Source organism: Salvelinus alpinus, chromosome 9 (assembly GCF_045679555.1).
Source record: "Salvelinus alpinus chromosome 9, SLU_Salpinus.1, whole genome shotgun sequence".
Classification (NCBI taxonomy): Eukaryota; Metazoa; Chordata; class Actinopteri; order Salmoniformes; family Salmonidae; genus Salvelinus; species Salvelinus alpinus.
In genome coordinates this window covers 16,052,591-16,072,781 of record NC_092094.1, presented here as the reverse complement: position 1 = coordinate 16,072,781, position 20,191 = coordinate 16,052,591, and the positions used below count along the sequence as shown (strand labels likewise).

General features: G+C 41.4%; 2 protein-coding genes across 3 annotated transcripts; both read right to left on the bottom strand.

The window, feature by feature from the left end:
• Positions 1-247: 247 nt before the first annotated feature.
• dus2 (dihydrouridine synthase 2) lies at positions 248-6,805 on the bottom strand. 2 transcript variants are annotated; one of them, XM_071416160.1, is made up of 16 exons: positions 6,651-6,805; positions 6,182-6,325; positions 6,011-6,056; positions 5,761-5,852; positions 5,550-5,593; positions 5,275-5,335; positions 5,110-5,157; positions 4,944-5,009; positions 4,706-4,776; positions 3,417-3,503; positions 3,134-3,302; positions 2,722-2,843; positions 2,386-2,529; positions 1,717-1,804; positions 1,538-1,611; positions 248-1,286 (listed from the first exon to the last, which is right to left on the bottom strand). In XM_071416160.1, the coding sequence occupies exons 1-16, from the start codon at positions 6,654-6,656 to the stop codon at positions 1,052-1,054; spliced, it is 1,497 nt and encodes a 498-aa protein (XP_071272261.1). In that variant the 5' UTR covers positions 6,657-6,805; the 3' UTR covers positions 248-1,051. The 2 variants fall into 2 exon arrangements, with proteins under 2 accessions (XP_071272261.1, XP_071272262.1); XM_071416161.1 differs by lacking the exon at positions 248-1,286 and having other exon boundaries at positions 1,538-1,644.
• A 245-nt stretch (positions 6,806-7,050) lies between these two features.
• On the bottom strand, positions 7,051-19,312 carry LOC139584390 (asc-type amino acid transporter 1-like). The gene is made up of 11 exons (XM_071416157.1): positions 18,970-19,312; positions 14,001-14,205; positions 13,607-13,758; positions 11,356-11,481; positions 10,908-11,061; positions 10,301-10,424; positions 9,987-10,090; positions 9,727-9,823; positions 9,417-9,566; positions 9,009-9,186; positions 7,051-8,741 (listed from the first exon to the last, which is right to left on the bottom strand). Exons 1-11 carry the CDS (start codon positions 19,139-19,141, stop codon positions 8,617-8,619), a joined length of 1,587 nt encoding a protein of 528 aa, XP_071272258.1. The 5' UTR covers positions 19,142-19,312; the 3' UTR covers positions 7,051-8,616.
• Between the last annotated feature and the right edge of the window lie 879 nt (positions 19,313-20,191).

The following is a 20,191-nucleotide window of genomic DNA, read 5'->3' as shown; positions in this document are numbered from 1 at the left end:
CCATATTACAAACAAAGCATTGACAGACAGCTCCGTTCATGACGTCAGCTAAATCCACCACAGGCATCAGCCTGCGTACAGTACAGTAGCTGGTGAGAGAGGGTGCTGTACAGGCTACTTCACAATTATTAGAGTATCAAATCACCTGGCAAGGCAGTGTCTCTGGTTACGAATAAAGATAATTAGAATCAAACTGTTTAATTAAAAACAAAAACAATTGATTCAATAGCAGCCAACTCTCAATGTATACAATCAACAAAAACGTTTATTGTATAACGTGAAAGAGCAACAACCAATTTATTTAGGATGAAAACATAAAAAGCAAGTTTTCCTAATTTTGTAAAGTCCCATGTGAGACAATGGTGCAATAAATACTGCCTGAGAAAATTAACTCTCTTTATACAGATCCTGTACCGCCCTCCTCTGGCAGATTTCATTACACTGTACATACACTCCTGTCAATAATTATAAAATAAAAACTTGCTTCTGGTTAATAAGAGTAGTGCAGAAAGTTGAAAAGTGGTTTTCTAATGTCACTTTACAGAAGAAACCTTTCAATATTGCAAGAGTAAGCAGAATGTATGATTTCAAGTAGCCTGACAAACTGTCTTGTTACACATTTGGACCTGTTTCTTTGTAAACTAATCCGATTACCAGTTTGGTTTATCAAATCAATAAAAATAATAGGGCCATTTAATAAATCCATACAGAGCATGATTTCTGCAAACCAACACCAAACAGGCTTGTTGTCACTAAACAAAATAATCCAGGAGAAAAAATAAATAGCATTGAACGCCTCATGCTGATGTCTGTTTGACTATTTGGGGGGGAGCTGACAGAATATCTCAGACACTGTACGCTACTCGTTGCAATGTCTCAATCTCACAATAATATGGCCGCTACTGTATCAATCACTCCCCATGGTAAGAGCTGACCCCCGCTGCAAAACAGCCACCATTTAATATAAAAGGTACATGCTGTCTTATTGCGGTCGTAAAGCAATCATTTTACACAGTGTAGTAGTCAGGCTGTGCTTGTCTTGTGCTGTACACTATTTGGAATAGTTAGTGACCCGTTGCTCTTCTGGGTTTTCAGACAGGTGTCTTTTCCTGGCTCCAAAGTATGTAGTGGTGTCCTCCTCATCTGGCGTCTCGTTGCTCTTCTCCTCCCTCTTCCTCTTGCCGACCAACCCAGAGTACTCTTCACCAGCCCGCCCCTCTGGTAGCCCCAAAACACGTAGACATACTATAGCAGAAGCCTGCTCTGCATATTTCTTTGACTTCTCCCTGCATGGTTATAAAAGAGAAAGTGTTTTTGTGTGTGAATACAGTGTACTTTAGCATTTGTATGAGTAAATAACACTGCTTTTAAGCATTATGTGTTATAACAGTGTTATCAAGCTTTAAATTCTCAGGGTTTAACTTGGTCACAAATAGAAATAAAATGAATTAAGCCTTTTGTGAACTAACAACTAACACTGGCATCTGCTAAATGACTAACATTTAAAATGTCTATAACACTTTCACTATTAACTCACCACAGAGTGGATCTGTACTTTGTCCCTGTCATCGTTACCATGGATTGGAAGGCCCGGTCTTGAGAGCGCTGTACCTGTAAACATCATACACAATGCACATAGGCACACTACACATAAATGCACTCTGGTTTTGACATATATGTTGAAATACCATGGCTAATCTAAAGTGGTCATCTTACTGTCTCATATCGTGGTTGCTCCAAGTTCTCCTTGCGGCTCCACTCCAGCAGGAACATCTTAGGGCTGAATTCTCCAGGGTACTCCCTCCTGACACACAAACATCACACTTCCATCATACTATGTACAGTCATAATAATATGTGCAATATGTAATATTCACAGTAATATATTACAGGACTTCCCACTACCTACCTGCCTACACAACTCAACTAGTGATTTACTAGACATAAACCAATGGTCTTAAAGGTGCACTATGCAGAAATCGTTCCGCCGTTTCCTGGTTGCTGAAATTCTAAGAGTTCGCCTAACTTCAGATTGTGACAAAACCACCAGTCATTGTGTAGAGAATCATTGTACCATCTAAACCTCTGTGACATATCTTTTCCACAACCAAAAATATAGTAGTTGGTGTACAAAACTGACAGTACAAGATGCAAAAACTAAACTTAAGAACAGGGAGCATAGAAATAATGCACATAGAACAGATCTACAGCTTCTTAGTATTGTTTTCAATTAGAGTAACAGATCTATAAATGAAATTTCTATGCAAATTTGGTCAGGTCTATCTTACATCCCTTAAACGGCATCCACCAGACAGAGTACGGTAGAGCTGCTGTAACCCGATGAGAGAGATGTGTAAGAGGAGTTCCAAATGGCCTTAGAACAAACCGTTCAAATTTGACACGCATTGTGGTGACATCACCATCTAGAACAGGCTGGTCGGGGTGATTGTGGTTGGTTTGGATGGCTTCCCTTCTGGCTTGTAGTTCTGCCTGGGTCTTCTTATAGTACTCCTGCAGCCCATATCCCTCACTGGAAAACACAGGTGTAGAGTTAAATACCCAAACATCAAACTTGAGTACCAACACTACAATTTTTGAGTACTTATTACCAAAAAGGTTCACCAATAGAATAATATATGAAATATAACTACATTTACTAGGAAATTAACTAGAATACTGGAATTCTGAAGTTCTCTGACATCATGACTCAAAAGACATGTACCAGATCTCTTCGTTGGTTTGGGCAGATTTGAGTTGCTTCCCCAGTGGAGACTCCACCTTATCCCTCAGCATCTGACAGAGGCAGTACTTGGTGTTGAAGGCATGGTTGTCGTAGCGGATGGCCTACAAATACAAAAAGCACAAACATTTCTTAATTGGCTTCTAACATGACACAATGTATTTTATGCTTGGTAAAGTTGGCATATAGCAAGTCATCTTTGATTTACGTCCCTGTAGTTTGTGATTGCGCCATTATCAGATCAAAAGACAAGCCTTTGATTACCTAGGTAACTTTCCTATGTCATACCACAATATGTCAATCTACAATATGACAGTGATAGTTGAGTTTGGCATTTTAACACAGTGGGTCTCCTGCAGAGTGAGGTAAAGTGGACGGAGGGCGGTAGACTCACGTATTTGAGGTACTCCTCCATGACCTCCTCCACAGACAGCAGTCCCTGACTGCGGAACACTGAGGGGTTCCACATAGCCGCCCTGGCAACCATCACAGAGGACGCCCCGGTGGCCTTCCGGAACTCCTCGATGTCAGCGTGGGCTTTGACCCGGTCCAGAGAACCTCCGCTACACAAAATACAGTATGTGTCAAAGGAAAGGACAGTCAGTCACAACCATAGAGATGAATAATTGATTTATCTCCGAGTTCACAACACCTTTGAGAGAGACAGAGCGACTCACTTAGCGATGACAGGAATGGACACCGCCTCAGCTATAGCCTGGATGAAGTCACAGTGAACAGGGTGTCTTGGTCTTTCATCTTTTAACCTGAGGAAGTAGAGTCAGTCACAAATCAATTTGGATATGCAATACCCCCAAAAAGAAAATGAGCCACAAAAACAAGCATCTAAAATCAGATGAACGCAAAATACAATATATATATACAAAAGTATGTGGACACCCCTTCAAATGAGTGAATTTGGCTATTTCAGCCACACCCGTTGCTGACAGGTGTATGAAATCGAGCACACAGCCATGCAATCTCCACAGACAATTATTGGCAGTAGAATAGCCTTACTATAGAGCTCAGTGACTTTCAACATGGCACCGTCATAGAATGCCACCTTTCCAGGAAGTCAGTTCGTCAAATTTCTGCCCTGCTAGAGCTGCCCTGGTCAACTATAAGTTCTGTTATTGTGAAGTGAATACTTCTAGGAGCAACAACGGCTCAGCCTCAAAGTGGTAGGCTACACAAGCTCACAGAACTGGACCGCTGAAGCATGTAAAAATCATCTGTCAACGGTTTCAACACTCACCACCGAGTTCCAAACAGCCTCTGGAAGCAACGTTGGCACAATAATTGTTCGCCGGGAGCTTCATGGTCAAGCAGCCGTACACAAGCCTAAGATCACCATGAGCAATGCCAAGCGTCGGCTCTGGAGCCGTGGCAAAGCGTTCTCTGGAGTGATGAATCACGCTTCACCATCTGGCAGTCTGACGGACGAATCTGGGTTTGGCGGATGCTAGGAGAACGCTACCTGCCCCAATGCATAGTGCCAACTGTAAAGTTTGGTGGAGGAGGAAAAATGGTCTGGGGCGGTTTTTCATGGTTCAGGCTAGCCCCCTTTGTTTCAGTTTCCTGGTTCCGCATTACAATGCCCCCATGCACAAAGCGAGGTCCATACAGAAATGGTGTGTCGAGATCAGTGTGGAAGAACTTGACTGGCCTGCACAGAGCCCTGACCTCAACCCCATCGAACACCTTTGGGATGAACGCCGACTGCGAGCCTGGCCTAATCACCCAACATCAGTGCCCGACCTCACTAATGCTTGTGGCTGAAGTCCCCGCAGCAATGTTCCAACATCTAGTTGAAAGCCTTCCCAGAAGAGTGGAGGCTTTTATAGAAGCAAAGGGGGGACCAAATCCATATTAATGCCCATGATTTTGAAATGAGATGTTCGACGAGCAGGTGTCCACAAACTTTTGATATTGTAGTGTAACAAAGGGGATGATAAGAACAGGACTTTACCTGCCATGAACGGCAATAGCTGCCACACCTGTGTTCTCAATTCTCTTTACCAGACTAAGAGTATCTTCCAGCTGAACACACACATAAACACAGGGGTCAGTCAGTCTGCCTCACAAGTACAATTTTAATGACGAATGTAATCTTTAACAAGTGAGGTCAAAAGACTAATGAATTTGTCTCAAAACCCATGACACCCATCTTATTGCTGTAGAAAAGGCATTGTCCTTTTAAAACTTACTGTGGGCAATATTCTGATTTTACATGTCACTGGTTTGGACACTCCTTTCACAAGTGTTCTAAGAATCTAGACAAAGAGAGATGACAAAAATATTGATTTTATTTCTCAACAGTGCGATATTCAATTAGATTGAGCTTACTGATGGGGGAGAAGATTGACTACTCACCACTTCGATTTTGTCGGGGTCTGAGAGCAGAGCAGCTCCCATCCCACCCTACAGGAGATACAGAGAAGCGAGGGGTCAGCAGACAGTCACCTTAGTGTGAACATTATATTAGGTCTGAACTGACTGACCATTCATTGACTGCTGACTGTGTCACTCATAGCCCACCTTAGTAGAGTATTCCTTAGGACAGCCCATGTTCACATCGATGGCAGCCACATCATTCTCCCTACACATTACAAAGAGGAATATATAAGAACAGGTGCCAAGGGGCAATAAGGCTTTCCTTTTCACTTGTGAGGTAGACCGTAGAACAGATTGTAGTGCCTCTCAACCTAGACCTCAGTTGCTGACAAAATATGCTTACATGTTCTTCCTATATACCAATAGAAATGGAACAGAAAGAATAGATGGACAACAGAAAGACAATGTTCAAGACTCACACTAGTCGCGCCACAATCAGTGCTCTGTCTGGGTCCGCAGTTCCCTGCAGAAACATTAAGAGGCAGTCATGTTGGTCCCATCTTTGACATGTTGAATAAATAAGGACATGAGTCCTGTCTATGTATGATATTGACTTCAATAGCCCCCCCCCCCCCCCCAATTCCTCTAATGAAACATTGCAGACAGTGAAGGCTCTCATGTATTGTCTACCATCTGGAAGACAACACGGTCTTTCTCCTTTTCGCAGGTCCTGAACATCACTCTCTCATCAGGAGCCACGAAATCCACCGTCTCCAAGACCTCTGCAAATCACAACACACGCGCGCGCGCACACACACACACACACACACACACACACACACACACACACACACACACACACACTATAGCATCTCACAGTGACAGTTGTTGCAACAACAGTAATCAAAGGACTGTAGTAGGGAGGGTGAGACATACTTACCATTGACAACTCTCTGACACTGTGCCATTTTGATGTCAATCAACTCCTACAAAACATACAAAAAAATGGATTGAACACAGTAATCAAAGACAACAGTTTCAAAAGATAGATTGACAGTCAATTGCCCCAAAGCCATATAATGAAGCACACCTTCTCCACTGACAGACTTACCTCAGAGTACACAATGTCCGCACCATAATCCAGGGACAGCAGTCTCGTTGGTAAGGTGCCAACACGCACCATAGGTGCCAGTGCATTTACATTGCGGAAACACAGTCTACCCACTGTATTGGCCGTCATATTTTCTTTATTCGCCTGGTTCGAATGGAAACAGAAAACAGGCAAAGCTATTAGAACAAGCTGTCCATGTCCTGAGTCTCTTCTTGGTGAAGAGGTTAGGTTAAGTGAAGTAATCAACAACGAATGGTGGGTGTAATTCTATACGAATCAGGGTTAATAACAGCATTGCTTTAGCCAAAGACAGTTTTAGCTGCGTTGACAAACATGTTTGGTGTCGCTGTTCGCTTGCGTACAACCAGAGAAACGTGGCAGATATAACGTATTGCTGGTAATATAATTGGAGGACACACATCTGGCACTTACGATATGCTGTTTTTACTCCATAATCAAAATAACTCACCGTCATTTACAGAAAGTACATTATAGTGGTCTTCATTTGATCCCCCGGAACGCGTGTTGACTCGACTTCCTGTTTGAAACCTTGCATCATCAAAACTCGCCGATTTGGTATAGAAATTACTGCATAGAACAGACAAATTCACTAAGAGTAATGTTGTTCTAAAGTGGTCGTTTGTGTGTCGTGTGCTGCATACCTAACTGTACCGGCTGTGTAAACCTGATGAACGTAAAACACATTATAAGGTATAATATTTTAAAGCCACATATAAATACTTTTTTTATTTTTCTCTCTGGCTGGCAGTTACTGGTACATTATTGGCAAATTTAAACAGTTGAATACTTTATAGTGAGTGCAAAATTATTATAAATGATGATGGCAATGAAACAAAGCAGACAAAGCATGAAGTCATTCATTTCTGATAGGTATTTGATTTATTGTGGTATTATTGTCATTTTCTCATTTACAAAAAAGTGCACTAAAATACATTCCAGTTAACATTCCAAGTACTGAACCCATTGTAAACACCTGATGCTTTACAAATAATTTACAGTGTAAAAGCTCTTCATATCAAGACTGCTCTAGAGATTTGAACTAAAATGGATATAAAGTAGTAATAAATCTTGCATAAGCACTGTGTTTTACCTGACTGGCTTAATGATCATGGCAGCTGTTGGAGAGACAACTCAGACTCACGTAGTACTAACAAACTACATAATGATATCCTAAACCTACATCATTATCTGGTTATTGGCATGAAATATGTTTCTTGAGTAATGTGTGGTATCAAGTACAGTATCCATCTATCTACTACAATACAGTATATATCTATAAATCTAGGCTACTTAAAATGTATGTTAATTTCAAAAGAAATGCAACATATCCTCTTTTTTTTTTTACAGTAACAGTCAAGGGCCTGGTCATATGAAGAACACAATATCAGTTAAAGAGCTCTGTTTAGGGAAAAGAAATGGAATGGCAGTACAGTGCACCACTGGAAAAGCAAAGGCCTTTTGTATGTTTTTGTCAGGTTACCAGCACAACATTTAGTTTTAAGTGTGGTAGAGAATAGAAAATAAAATAAGTTAACTTGATATTAGAATCTTAGTTTAGAAACAAGCATTAGAAAAGTCCAGCAAGCATTTTGTGAGCAGTTTTACTTCCACATAACACTGGTATAAATTGGTGTTTGGGTCATTATGTCAGCTGTGAACATTACAGTTGTTGTGTATTTACAGTATATGAAATAGAATCAGTAGTGTTAAAGGCAATGGCAAAAGTTAAACAAACTAATTACTGTAAAAACATAGTGACACTCAACTATCAACTACAACCATCTATCATTCAGCAGTATACAATCAGAACACATCTATGTTGTTGGCTGTTGCTGGCTAAAGAGATTAATTTCCAAAGGATTCCAGTCAAAGGCTCTGAGGTCTTTGTTCAGATAGTTTTGAATATGTTCACAAATCTGAGGAAGTCATGACATGTGGCAAATTAACAACTGGCAAGAAGCAGAATATGGAAGACCACAGTGCTTTTCAAATTCTCATAAGGAACACACAAAGCAAAGCAAATTCCAAATTCAAATAATAGGTAAGATACATTTTTGTTAACAAGGTACACAATTTCCCCTAAAAGGCACAATGATGCACAGTAAATCTTAGGTGAATTAAATCCCAAAGGCTCAAATACTTCCTTAGGGCATATGAAGTCTGTTTCAAAATGTGATACTGTTGCCATTAGCTTGTTGTCCTTGACGACTTAGTACAAAAAGAGAATACATTTTTTTTGCAAGTGGCCCATGCCTCAAAACGCAGGCAATTCCACCTAGCTGTAAAGAAATGGATATGAGTCTGAGGTTACCAGAGACCAGACAATGGGCTCCACTATAAGGAACGGGCCGTGTCTGTACTCATACAGTGACAGAATATACAAAAAGAAAAATACTTCAGAAGGCAAAAAGAGTTTAAGACTTCCTAGATAGAGTGTCAGAAGATTTGTCGGGCCATTCTTCGATTGGACTGATCTCGATGGGGTCGAACTGGGGGAAGACCACGAAACACAGCCTCTGTGCCACGTAGGTCGCTGACTCTGTGAGAAAACAGGTCCCACGTTTAGCATCACAAAAAAGTGTCTGACCAGACCACTAACATAGTATTCCTTTTAAATGCCATATATCTGGGTCTACTTAAATAAAGAATGGTTTGATACTTGTTATATATAGGGTTTAGGGAGTTTGAATACCATTAAATACATGTGGTTGAATTCAGAAATTCAGATATTTGGGGGGGGCAAAGAAAGAGGCCAGGATTACTAAAACAAGCATGTATTTGCAGGACTCAAGGGGAGGACACTCACCGATGAAGTCATAGATACACTTTGGCTTGGCTTTCCAGTGCACCCCCAGGAAGTAGACTGGTACACCAGTGAGCATGATGACCAGCCCAACACCACACACTACAGGCTCAGAGTACAGGCTGAAGCCCAGTAACAGGGCCCAAAACATCAGGTAGGTGATAGGAACAAGTAGGTTTACCTGATAAGAAGGGATGAGAACAGATTTTGTTTTTATAATGAAGAGAGTCAACATGACGTCTCACCTTCCAATGAATCACTCTAGTGAAGAGGACAGAAGAAAATAGCTGCTTCTACTCTGTATTCAACAGTTGATGAGAACAGGTTCACTGTGTTGCTGTAGTTTGTTAGTTTTTGTAAATTACTGTGTCAATCATTTATCTGATTGAACCATGCCTGGATTAATAATACCTTAATTGGTCTGTAAAGTTTGGGCTTCTTCCATCGGTAGTAGAGCAGGCCTGCGATGGTGACTCCATAGGAGAGGTAGTTGATGAAGGACACATAGTTGATCAGGTTGTGTGTCTCTCCAATACACAGGATTACAATGGTGGCAGTACACTGCAAGACAGAGAGAGAGAGAGCGAGAGAGAGGGGGAGAGAGAGAGAGACCGTTATTGAAGACATAAGGTATAGGGGTATAGGACCTGCATGTTGGCCACTGAGTGTCATTTGAGAAAAAAACATACAGTAGAGACGTAGTAGTGTTAGGTAGTCTTACGCAGCAGAGGAGAGCAGGGATAGGGGTGCAGTTCTTAAAGTGAATCATAGCCAGCAGGCTGGGTAGATGTCCCTCTCTGGCCCCAGAGAAACACAATCTAGAAAGACAAATAAAAACCAAAATGGCTTATAAACATTTAATTTACTTATAAAACACACACGCCTCCGTTTCTATGGCTGTGTCTCAATCCAAAGGCCGCATCCTTGTGGATTGAGACACAGCCAGCCTAGAGGACATCTTCCCCAGGGTTGACCCCTCACCTAGAAGATGTGAAGAGGTAGCCGTTGATGCCTCCAAACGTAGACAAGGCTACAGAGATGGGCATAATGACAGAGAACATCCCCAGGAGCTTCTCTCCAAATGTCTGCAGCAGAACAAGAAGGTTTACATTTAAGACACAATTCAAGCCAGGGATAACTCTTGATGTACAGCAAGTTAAAGGTCATCTCTATGTAAACATGCATTGTGTTGAACATTAATTAAAGGTCAATAAATCAAATAAGGGCACCATTAAAGTACAGTACACAATGCAGTTTTTGTCATTTTGCAAAGCAAAGCGAACAGCGTTACTCACGACAGCCACAGCATTGGATGACAGCAGCTCCTCAGGTGACATGGCGGAGAAGTAGGCGATGTTGGTGAGCGTGTACACAAAGGTCACCAATGGGATAGAGATGTAAATGGCACGAGGTAGGTTCCTGATGAGGTAATCCACACGGTACACAAACTACCGATGAGGTCATCCACACGGTACACAAACTACCGATGAGGTCATCCACACGGTACACAAACTACCGATGAGGTCATCCACACGGTACACAAACTACCGATGAGGTCATCCACACGGTACACAAACCATTGATGAGGTAATCTACACTGTATACAAACCATGCAATCAACACACAGTCTCATAAATCATGCATTGTTAGAGAAATAAGAAGGCAGCTGATATGCAAAATATAACTATATAGAATGTAAAATTGCAGGATATCACTTTTTTTCCCTTAGCAATATGTTCATTGATATAACATCACAACATACAACTATGCATCACTCCACAATGCTTGCTTTCACGCATTCACAGCCGGACTGCATATTCAGTACACAGCATTGGATTGATAAACAGAATAGAATAGAATAGAATGCAAAGGAAAATAATGTTTGGTGAACCAGAAGCTCACCGTCGCGGTTCAACCACTTCCTCTGTGACGTAGTTCAGGAAGTTCCATCCACTGAAGGCGAATGAGGCTTGAAGGAAAGCCAGAGCGATCTGCCCAACCGAGGGAGTCGTGCTGAACTCAAAGGCCACCTGAGGCGTCAGTCCCTCGTAGTTACCTGGAGAAGTACAAATTCACCATCAATGTCTGGGGGGCTGTTTTAGGAAAATAGCTTAATAGTCTCTTTGACCATTAAAAGGTGCTATTGACCTTCGGCACCTGGGTCATGTTCAGTAGGCACAAAACCAAAAGAAAGCAATCCGAAACGGGGAGGTACTATCTGAACTTGCTAAATAAGAAACCTTCTATTCATTTTCAGTTGCAAAATGTCTTGCATGTCCCAGGATTGCTAAAATGAAAACCAATCTAGAGAGAGTGTAAGTGTGTGTGTGTGTGTGTGTGTGTGTCTCACCCTTGCAGATCTGCACCAGGCCGACCACTATGATGAGACCCAGGGCCGCCAGCTTCCCCACCGTGAAAACATCCTGGATCCTGGTGGCCATACGTACACTGGAACAGTTCACCCAGGTCAGGAACACTGCAGACACACACGGAGGCATGCATGCACACACACACACACACACACACACACAAATACTTTAAAGTAATTGTCCAGTGAAAATCGGACTTTTAAAACTTCTGTTAACTCATACCCAAATAACGTTGTTGACTCGTCCTATACTCGTATTTGTGGCCAAAGCATAAATTGGAGAAAAAAACACTTTAAAAAAACACCTCAAGCTTGTATCTCAAACAGAATGTTTAAAAATGCTTGCTATTTCTCATAAAGGCTTGCCAATCAGCAGTCGACTCGCATTAATATTTTTTATGATCAGTATACGCCCACACCATTCTGTTGTTGGGGTATGCCCACACCATTCTGTTGTTGGGGTATGCCCACACCATTCTGTTGTTGGGGTACGCCCACACCATTCTGTTGTTGGGGTATGCCCACACCATTCTGTTGTTGGGGTATGCCCACACCATTCTGTTGTTGGGGTACACCCACACCATTCTGTTGTTGGGGTATGCCCACACCATTCTGTAGTTGGGGTATGCCCACACCATTCTGTTGTTGGGGTATGCCCACACCATTCTGTTGTTGGGGTATGCCCACACTATTCTAACACAGAAAAGCTGCTTTTTAACATACTTAAATAATAAAACAATTATAAAGAAAACTATTTCACTCATATTATAATTAATTATAGGTCATATTTCATAGAAATCTGGAAACACTGGACAGTTACTTTGAGGCAAGCATTTATTGAGAAAACAAAATACTATTTAAACCCAGGTATAGAATACGGTAGCCTAAGAAAGTTACCAACAATGATTAGTCAGAAGTCATGTTTGTCCTCACATAGGGGAGCTCTCGCCCAATCGGAATGTGGCATTAGGGATGCCAGGCAAGCCGTGAGGTGCACAGTAATGTGACATGTTCTCTCCCAGTCAGTCAGGGCTCACGCCTGGGCACATGGTGTTGGTCGGGCGGCAGCGGCCTAGCAGTTGCCATGGCAGACCGGAATGTGGGAAATGGTAAGGCAAAGGGGTGGACACGATTGTTTCACCTCGTCCATCACTGTCATTGGCTTGCCTCTCTTTCTCATGGTGGCCTGGCTCTCACAAACAAAGGCTAGGTGTCAAGGCCCCCAAAACAAACCGCTTCCGATGCAACAGAACAAAACCCAGAGAGGACATGCGGGCAGGTCCCTGAAGAGGCTGAGAGAAAGCTCACGTTTTCTCCAGATCGTTGGCATCCAGTCCCCCAAAAAACAAGTGAGAATAATGGCCCCTAAAAGCAAGGATCACAATAAAAAAAACATGGGCCACAATGCTGTTGGCTTGTTGGCTTTTCCGCAGCTCAATCATGGTACAATGGGGATTTTTTCTTTTTTTTTCTTTACTTCATGGGGTTCAGTGGAGGTACAGTGGAGGTCCACTCAGGCTTGTTGCCAAGTAATTAGTAATACTAGCATGTCCAAATTGTACATAGAGTGAGGGGTGCAACCCTGTGAAAAGCAATACACAAATCACAGGCGACAAAATTGGCTCTAACTTTAGCGAATGGGACAGACACTGTACATGACATTGAATTTAAGTCCAAGTTCCTTCAGGTTCACAAAAATGGTTGCAGTGACGTCATTCGGATGTCTTTTGTGGCGTCACAGTCAACTTCGTTGTAAAAGGATGTTTTTAGATGTATTTTTAGCGACCAATAAAAGGATGTCTATAACCACCTAAAAACCAAATGTCTCCTTGATAAAGAACTTAAAACGAATTTACAACCAGATAATTAGGTCACTAGGACATCCCATGGCATATTTTGCCCATTGGGATGATTTTATACATACTTTAGAAACTGTACTCTTCATCCGTCTTTGTTTCCCTAACTTTCCGGCTCACTCTTCCCCCTCCTGTCTGCCACTTCCATTTTCTATTTGACACACCATGCATTTCAATATTCCTGTCTCCCCCTTCCATTTTCTATTTGATACACCATGCATTTTAATATTCATGTCTCCTCTCTGAGAGTTTTAAAAGGCTTAGAGGCAATTGTTACATAATAGATATTTTACTCTGTTGCACCAGATAAACTTCCCATAAAACATAACACAAGCATGCACGCACACACACAGTCAGACACACGGTGCAGTACTCACATAGACAGACTGTTGACAGCAAGCGTGTGGCCATGTAGGGAGGGACACAGTCTGGGAAGACTGGCTGTAGGACATAGTTAGAAAAGGTCAGGGCGATGACAGCCAGGGTGGTAGGGTACATGATGAGCACTGCACTCCACAGCAGAAGGAACCTAGGATGGGAAAGAAACAGTATTGAACAGAATTGTATTTGGGGTAAAAAGTAATGCATATGCTACATCAACAACATGTGAATTTCATCACAGAGAAAAGCATATGAAAGTATCAATTAAAAATGTATTCCCAAAGTAGTCTGCATTGATCCAACCTAATGTTACATATTTCATAATCAGCTTGCAAACTATACACATTGGGTGTGAAATAAACTGTAGGTGTGGGAGACAGAGGTACCTACCCAACAAGGCCTCCAAATATTTCTGTGACGTAGGAGTAGTCCCCCCCTGACTTGGGGATGGTGACCCCCAGCTCAGCATAGCAGAGGGAGCCTAGGGCAGCTATACATCCCCCTAGTATCCACACAATCAGGGCTAGACCCACTGAACCCGAGTGCTCTAGAACCCCTTTAGGAGAGATGAAGATTCCAGAACCTATGATGTTCCCTGTGGAGAGGGAGAAGGTATTACTAGAATGCATACACACAAAAACAAGCAATGTAAATATTGTTTAAAAATATACACTACCGTTCAAAAGTTTGGGGTCACTTAGAATTTCCTTGTTTTTGAAAGAAAATCAAATTTTTTGTCCCTTAAAATAACATCAAATTGATCAGAAATACAGTGCAGACATTGTTAATGTTGTAAATGACTATTGTAGCTGGAAACGGCAGATTTTTCATGGAATATCTACATTGGCGTACAGAGGCCTATTATCAGCAACCATCACTCCTGTGTTCCAATGGCATGTTGTGTTAGATAATCCAAGTCTAGCATTTTAAAAGGCTAATTGAACATTAGAAAACCCTTTTGCAATTATGTTAGCACAATAGAAAACTGGTGTTCTGATTTAAGAAGCAATAAAACTGGCCTTCTTTAGACTAGTTGAGTATCTGGAGCATCAGCATTTGTGGGTTCGATTACAGGCTCAAAATTCGCCAGAAGCATAGAACTTTCTTTTGAAACTCGTCAGTCTATTCTTGTTTTGAGAAATTAAGGCTATTCCATGCAAGAAATTGCCAACAAACTGAAGATCTCGTGCAACGCTGTGTACTACTCCCTTCACAGGACAGCGCAAACTGGCTCTAACCAGAATAGAAAGAGGAGTGGGAGGCCCCGGTGCACAACTGAGCAAGAGGACAAGTACATTAGAGTCTCTAGTCTCTAACAGATGCCCCACAAGTCGTCAACTGGCAGTTTCAATAAATAGTACCCGCAAAACACCAGTCTCAACGTCAACAGTGAAGAGGCAACTCTGGGATGCTGGCCTTCTAGGCAGAGCTGCAAAGAAAAAGCCATATCTCAGACTAGCCAATAAAAATAAAAGATTAAGATCGGCAAAAGAACACAGACACTGTACAGAGGAACTCTGCCTAGAAGGCCAGCATCCCGGAGTTGCCTCTTCACTGTTGACGTTGAGACTGGTGTTTTGTGGCCAGATGAGGACTTGTGAGGCGTCTGTTTCTCAAACTAGACACTCTAATGTACTTGTCTCCTTGCTCAGTTTTGCACCGGGGCCTCCCACTCCTCTTTCTATTCTGGTTTGAGCCAGTTTGCGCTGTTCTGTGAAGGGAGTAGTATACAGCGTTGTACGAGATCTTCAGTTTCTTGTAAATTTCTCGCATGGAATTGCCTTCATTTCTCAAAACAAGAATAAACTGACGGGTTTTATAATGATCAATTCCCAACAGTCTTGAAACAGTCTTGAAGGAGTTCCCACATATGCTGAGCACTTGTTGGCTGCTTTTCCTTCACTCGGCAGTCCGACTCATCCCAAACCATTTCAATTTCTTTGAGGTCGGGGGGTTGTGGAGGCCGGGTCATCTGATGCAGCACTGCATCCACTCTCCTTCTTGGTCAAATAGCCCTTACACAGCCTGGAGGTGTGTTGGGTCATTGTCCTGTTGAAAGTCAAATGATAGTCCCACTATGCACAAACCAGATGGGATGGCGTGTCGCTGCAGAATGCTGTGGTATCCATGCTGGTTAAGTGTGCCTTGAATTCTAAATAAATCCCAGACAGTGTCACCAGCAAAGCACCCTCACACCATCACACCTCCTCCTCCATGCTTCACAGTGGGAACCACACACGCGGAGATCATATGTTCACCTACTTGGCGTCTCACAAAGACACATCGGTTGGAACCAAAAATCGCACATTTGGACTCATCAGACCAAAGGACAGATTTCCACCGGTCTAATGTACATTGCTTGTGTTTCTTGGCCCAAGCAAGTCTCTTCATTTTATTGGTGTCCTTTAGTAGTGGTTTCTTTGCAGCATTTTGACCATGAAGGCCTGATTCACGCAGTCTCCACTGAACAGTTGATGTTGAGATGTGTCTGATACTTGAACCCTGTTAAGCATTTATTTGGGCTGTAGTCTGAGGTGCAGTTAACTCGGGGTCTTCTTTCCTGTGGCGGTCCTCATGAGAGCCAGTTTCATCATAGCGCTTAATGGTTTTTGCGACTGCACTTGAAGAAACTTTCAAAGTTCTTGAAATGTTCCGTATTGACTGACCTTCATGTCTTAAAGTAATGATGGACTGTCGTTTCTCTTCACATTAAGAAGGAAATAAATTCCACAAATTAACTTTTAACAAGGCACACCTGTTAATTGAAATGCATTCCAGGTGACTACCTCATGAAGCTGGCTGAGAGAATGCCAAGAGTGTTCAAAGCTGTCATCAAAGCAAAGGGTGGCTACTTTGAAGAATCTCAAATATAAAATATATTTTGATTTGTTTAACACTTTTTTTGGTTACTACATGACTCAATGTGTTATTTCATAGTTTTGATGTCTTCCTAATTATTCTACAATGTAGAAATAGTAAAAATAAAGAAAAACCCTTGACTGAGTAGGTGTGTCCAAACTTTTAACTGGTACCGTATTTATTTATATGACTATTATAAAATCTGATAAAACTGTATCATGTGTTTGGAAACAAAAAATAAAAACACTAAACAATACATTGAGATCTAAACAATAGATACAGTATATTGCAGTGTGTAGAAAGTGGGGATATTATATAATCTGGTCTATACACTTCCCCTTGAGCTAGCTAAAGGGTACTCACTGATTTATCCTCACATCAACCCTGAAATGATATGGCTCTCTCTCTTCAGATATACTTGAGAAAAATATCCTTCCTGATGATCATTACAAGTTAACACATCGTCCACAGAGGACCTCAGAAATGGAACAATTATACTGTTGATGTGAGTGAACAGAGCTTTGGACAGGAGATCAAGCAGTCAAAGTAGGAAGTGCTACCATCTAACTCAAGAGGCTTGCTTCCACATCAACCACACTCATTGAAGTAATAAAATGATCTGGGTTCCAATATGGCTGTACCATGTCCAAAGGAAATGGCCCCGTTGAAAAGTAGTGCCATTATGGAATTGGGTGCCATTTTAGACGCAGACCAAGTGTATCCCAACCAACACATTCAGGGTAGAGCACTCAGAGTAGCACAGCAGAAGGCAGCCAAGTGGCACAGACCTCGATTACATAACTGGACATAAATTATTTACTCTTAACTGTCGAGCTCAGGCATGAGCCATCCGCAAGAATTGAATTCAAATCATCTCCTGCATTATTTCTAGACTCTACACGGCCGGCTTTCATTTAGGTTTGTGTCCCTGTCAGAAATGCTAATACTGGGAAGTATAACTTTTAAACAACAGGGTGGATAACCAGCATAGACTTCCTGGTCTGGATTGCTCAATTTGTCCAATCACAGTTGGTGGTCTGTACTGTGTCTCTCTTCCACACACGCATTGTGTGTACTATTTTCTATGATTGCGTTTTGCTTTTCGTGTTTTGATGTGCATATTATGATGTATAGTGATGTGTGTAGTGTATATTGATGTGTATACAGGGCTCATCTGTAAAAGAGACCGTGGTCTCAGCATGACTCCCTGTTGAAATAAAGGTTAAATAAAAAATATCTGCATTCTGTGGTGGAACAGACCTTCCAGGAGGTCCAGGAGTCAAAGAGATTTTCACTTTTTTCTACAGGACCGATCTTGATTAAAAAAAGTTTCATTAATGTAACTTATCAAAAGCCACTAGAGTAGGTTGGGGCCTGCTGTGAGGAAATGTAATTGAAAAACATAACTGTCAGTAGAAATGGCATAGAACATAGGCCTATTCTTTACACTTTAGACTTTCAGTTTAATAACCATTTTACAGTAACTCTAAAACAAAATCTAAACAGTCAAGTCAGAACATATGTAATAATTGCAACAGAGCATGCTGAAATCTTCAGCATATTTATCATTAGTCTGAAAACCATAACCACCTAAAATTGAATTTATTAGTCATGATACATATGCATCTTCCAGACTGCATAGTGGGATTTACTTTACTGTAAATCAGTAGCGATATTTTGTGATTACCCAAAATCAGTCAACCTGATTACTTTGACCTGATGAGGATCCATCTAACACATGCGGTGTGTCATTATAGTGGCCTCTGACTTGTGGACTCCCTCAGGTGGAACAAACTTAAATTTGCAAATTGAATTGAATGTCATTGTGAAAACAGAAAGGTGTCATAATGTATAATGTATTTTTTGCAAACATCTTGAACATTTCTGAATTTAAAAGTAATCCATCTAGTTTGTCAAAAGTATCTGTAGTCTGATTACAATATTTCTTCCTGGTAATGTAATTGGTTAATTCGTTTTTTTGTAATCAGATTACATGTCAGTTATTTTACTCCCCAACCCTGTGTAGGTGACACTTGGGTTTATATCTTAACTTGCACCCTTCAACAAGCAGATTAGATTTATTAAAGCAGTCCCTGCCATTTCTTCTGCTTCGGCAGAAAATGTGCTTCTGCTTGACAACCAATGTGCTACTTGACTGACTTAATATATTTTGGCCACGTAAGCATTGAGGTAGACATTTAATGCACATATTTATTTGTCATGTTACCACACGATCAGCTCAAATAGTAACATATTCTTAGCATCACAGGTGAGAAGATGGGCCTATTTCTAAACATTAAACTTGTGACTAAATATAGGATATTAACTTGAATAATAGGCCTACATAATCCATCATTGGAAAACTAATGTTTCATTCAGTAAGGGCAAATGCTGTCAATAGCAAATTTACAACGTTATGTTATAAGGTGCGCATTCAAATAAAACAATGAACAAACACCCCCTAAGTCTCTAAAATGCAATACATTTTTACCAACCTTACCTATGATTATTGTACAGGCGCTTAAAAGACCTATTTCTTTTTTCAGAGTCACTCTATCGGGGATTTCGTCACGCTTGTTGTTCCCATCTTTCAAGATCTTCAGTGCAGCCAACGGCTCTTGCCGTGAGCAGATACTTCTTTTCCGCTTTCCTCCATCCATGTCTGCAACCATATCAAAGGCTTTCTCGAATCCCTCTCTTGAACTCACACACGGTATTGATGCACACTGAATAGGGTGCGCTTGCGCAATAATCTGCCGCTGTCCAGGGTAGAATGCTAACTACCCCACTCTCGTGCCATGGCCCATCAAGTACTTGAGCGTCGCTGCGCAGGACTTTTCGTAAAATCACTCAACCTCACTCGAAGATCCCCTCGAACTGCGAAGTCCATAGTTTCACCATAAATATTTGGTTATACCAAATGTTCTGTTTCAATACCGGACATGATAGGATGGCATGCTTTTTAGCTGAGGCTTGCAAACATCATAGTTTGGTGTACTCTCCAATTTGAGTAAACCCCCCATCTTGAACACAACTGTGCGTGCATAATCTCGACTGCTCAGTGTTCATGCCCCCCTTTCAAAGTACACACATTTTCTTCATCAATGTCCTCAACTATTAGAGTATTCCATCTTGTGAATTGCAAACAGAGTCATAAAAAATAAATGTTAAATAAAACTATACACCTGTGACCACAGTGAACATAAGTACTCCATTATGGAGTAATAGAGTATACTAAATTATTGACCAACTGATCAATATTTTATAGGGGATGAAAGAGAAAATGCAATAATGCATTTAACAAGCATACACACCACCTACTATGCCTTATCTACTACTACAGTACAAACTGACTCCAAATAAAAGTAGCCTAATCATCCTCAACAAAAGCACTATTTTCAATTGTAGGGGGAAAAATAGCATAAATAGATTACAAAACATTTGGATGACAGGGATCCCCCCCCCCCCAAAAAAAACTAATTAAAATCATGTACCAGCTTTATAATTTACTTGTGAACATATTTGAGCAAATACTTTCCTCTGTGTACATTTCATGCCGGATACACTCCCATTCACACAACTCTGCCCCTCTGTTTTGTCTTGTATCTAAAATTAGCCTGTCATGTTACATTGATGCAACTCTGAACAGCCTCCTGATGAGAGAGCCCACATTTGAACTGTACGGGAGAGGAAACCCAAAGAGGAGGGCTCACGCCTCTGCT

Coding starts and splice junctions, on each gene's coding strand:
- dus2 (XM_071416160.1), bottom strand. Junction 5,853..6,010: donor GTGTCAGAGAGTTGTCAATG/GTAAGTATGTCT, acceptor TGTGATTTGCAG/AGGTCTTGGAGACGGTGGAT. Junction 5,336..5,549: donor CTGATTGTGGCGCGACTAGT/GTGAGTCTTGAA, acceptor TGTAATGTGTAG/GGAGAATGATGTGGCTGCCA.
- LOC139584390 (XM_071416157.1), bottom strand. CDS start 19,141: ATGGTTGCAGACATGGATGGAGGAAAGCGGAAAAGAAGTATCTGCTCA. Junction 14,206..18,969: donor CGCCTGTACAATAATCATAG/GTAAGGTTGGTA, acceptor CCCTCTCCACAG/GGAACATCATAGGTTCTGGA. Junction 9,187..9,416: donor AACTTTACAGACCAATTAAG/GTATTATTAATC, acceptor CCTTCTTATCAG/GTAAACCTACTTGTTCCTAT.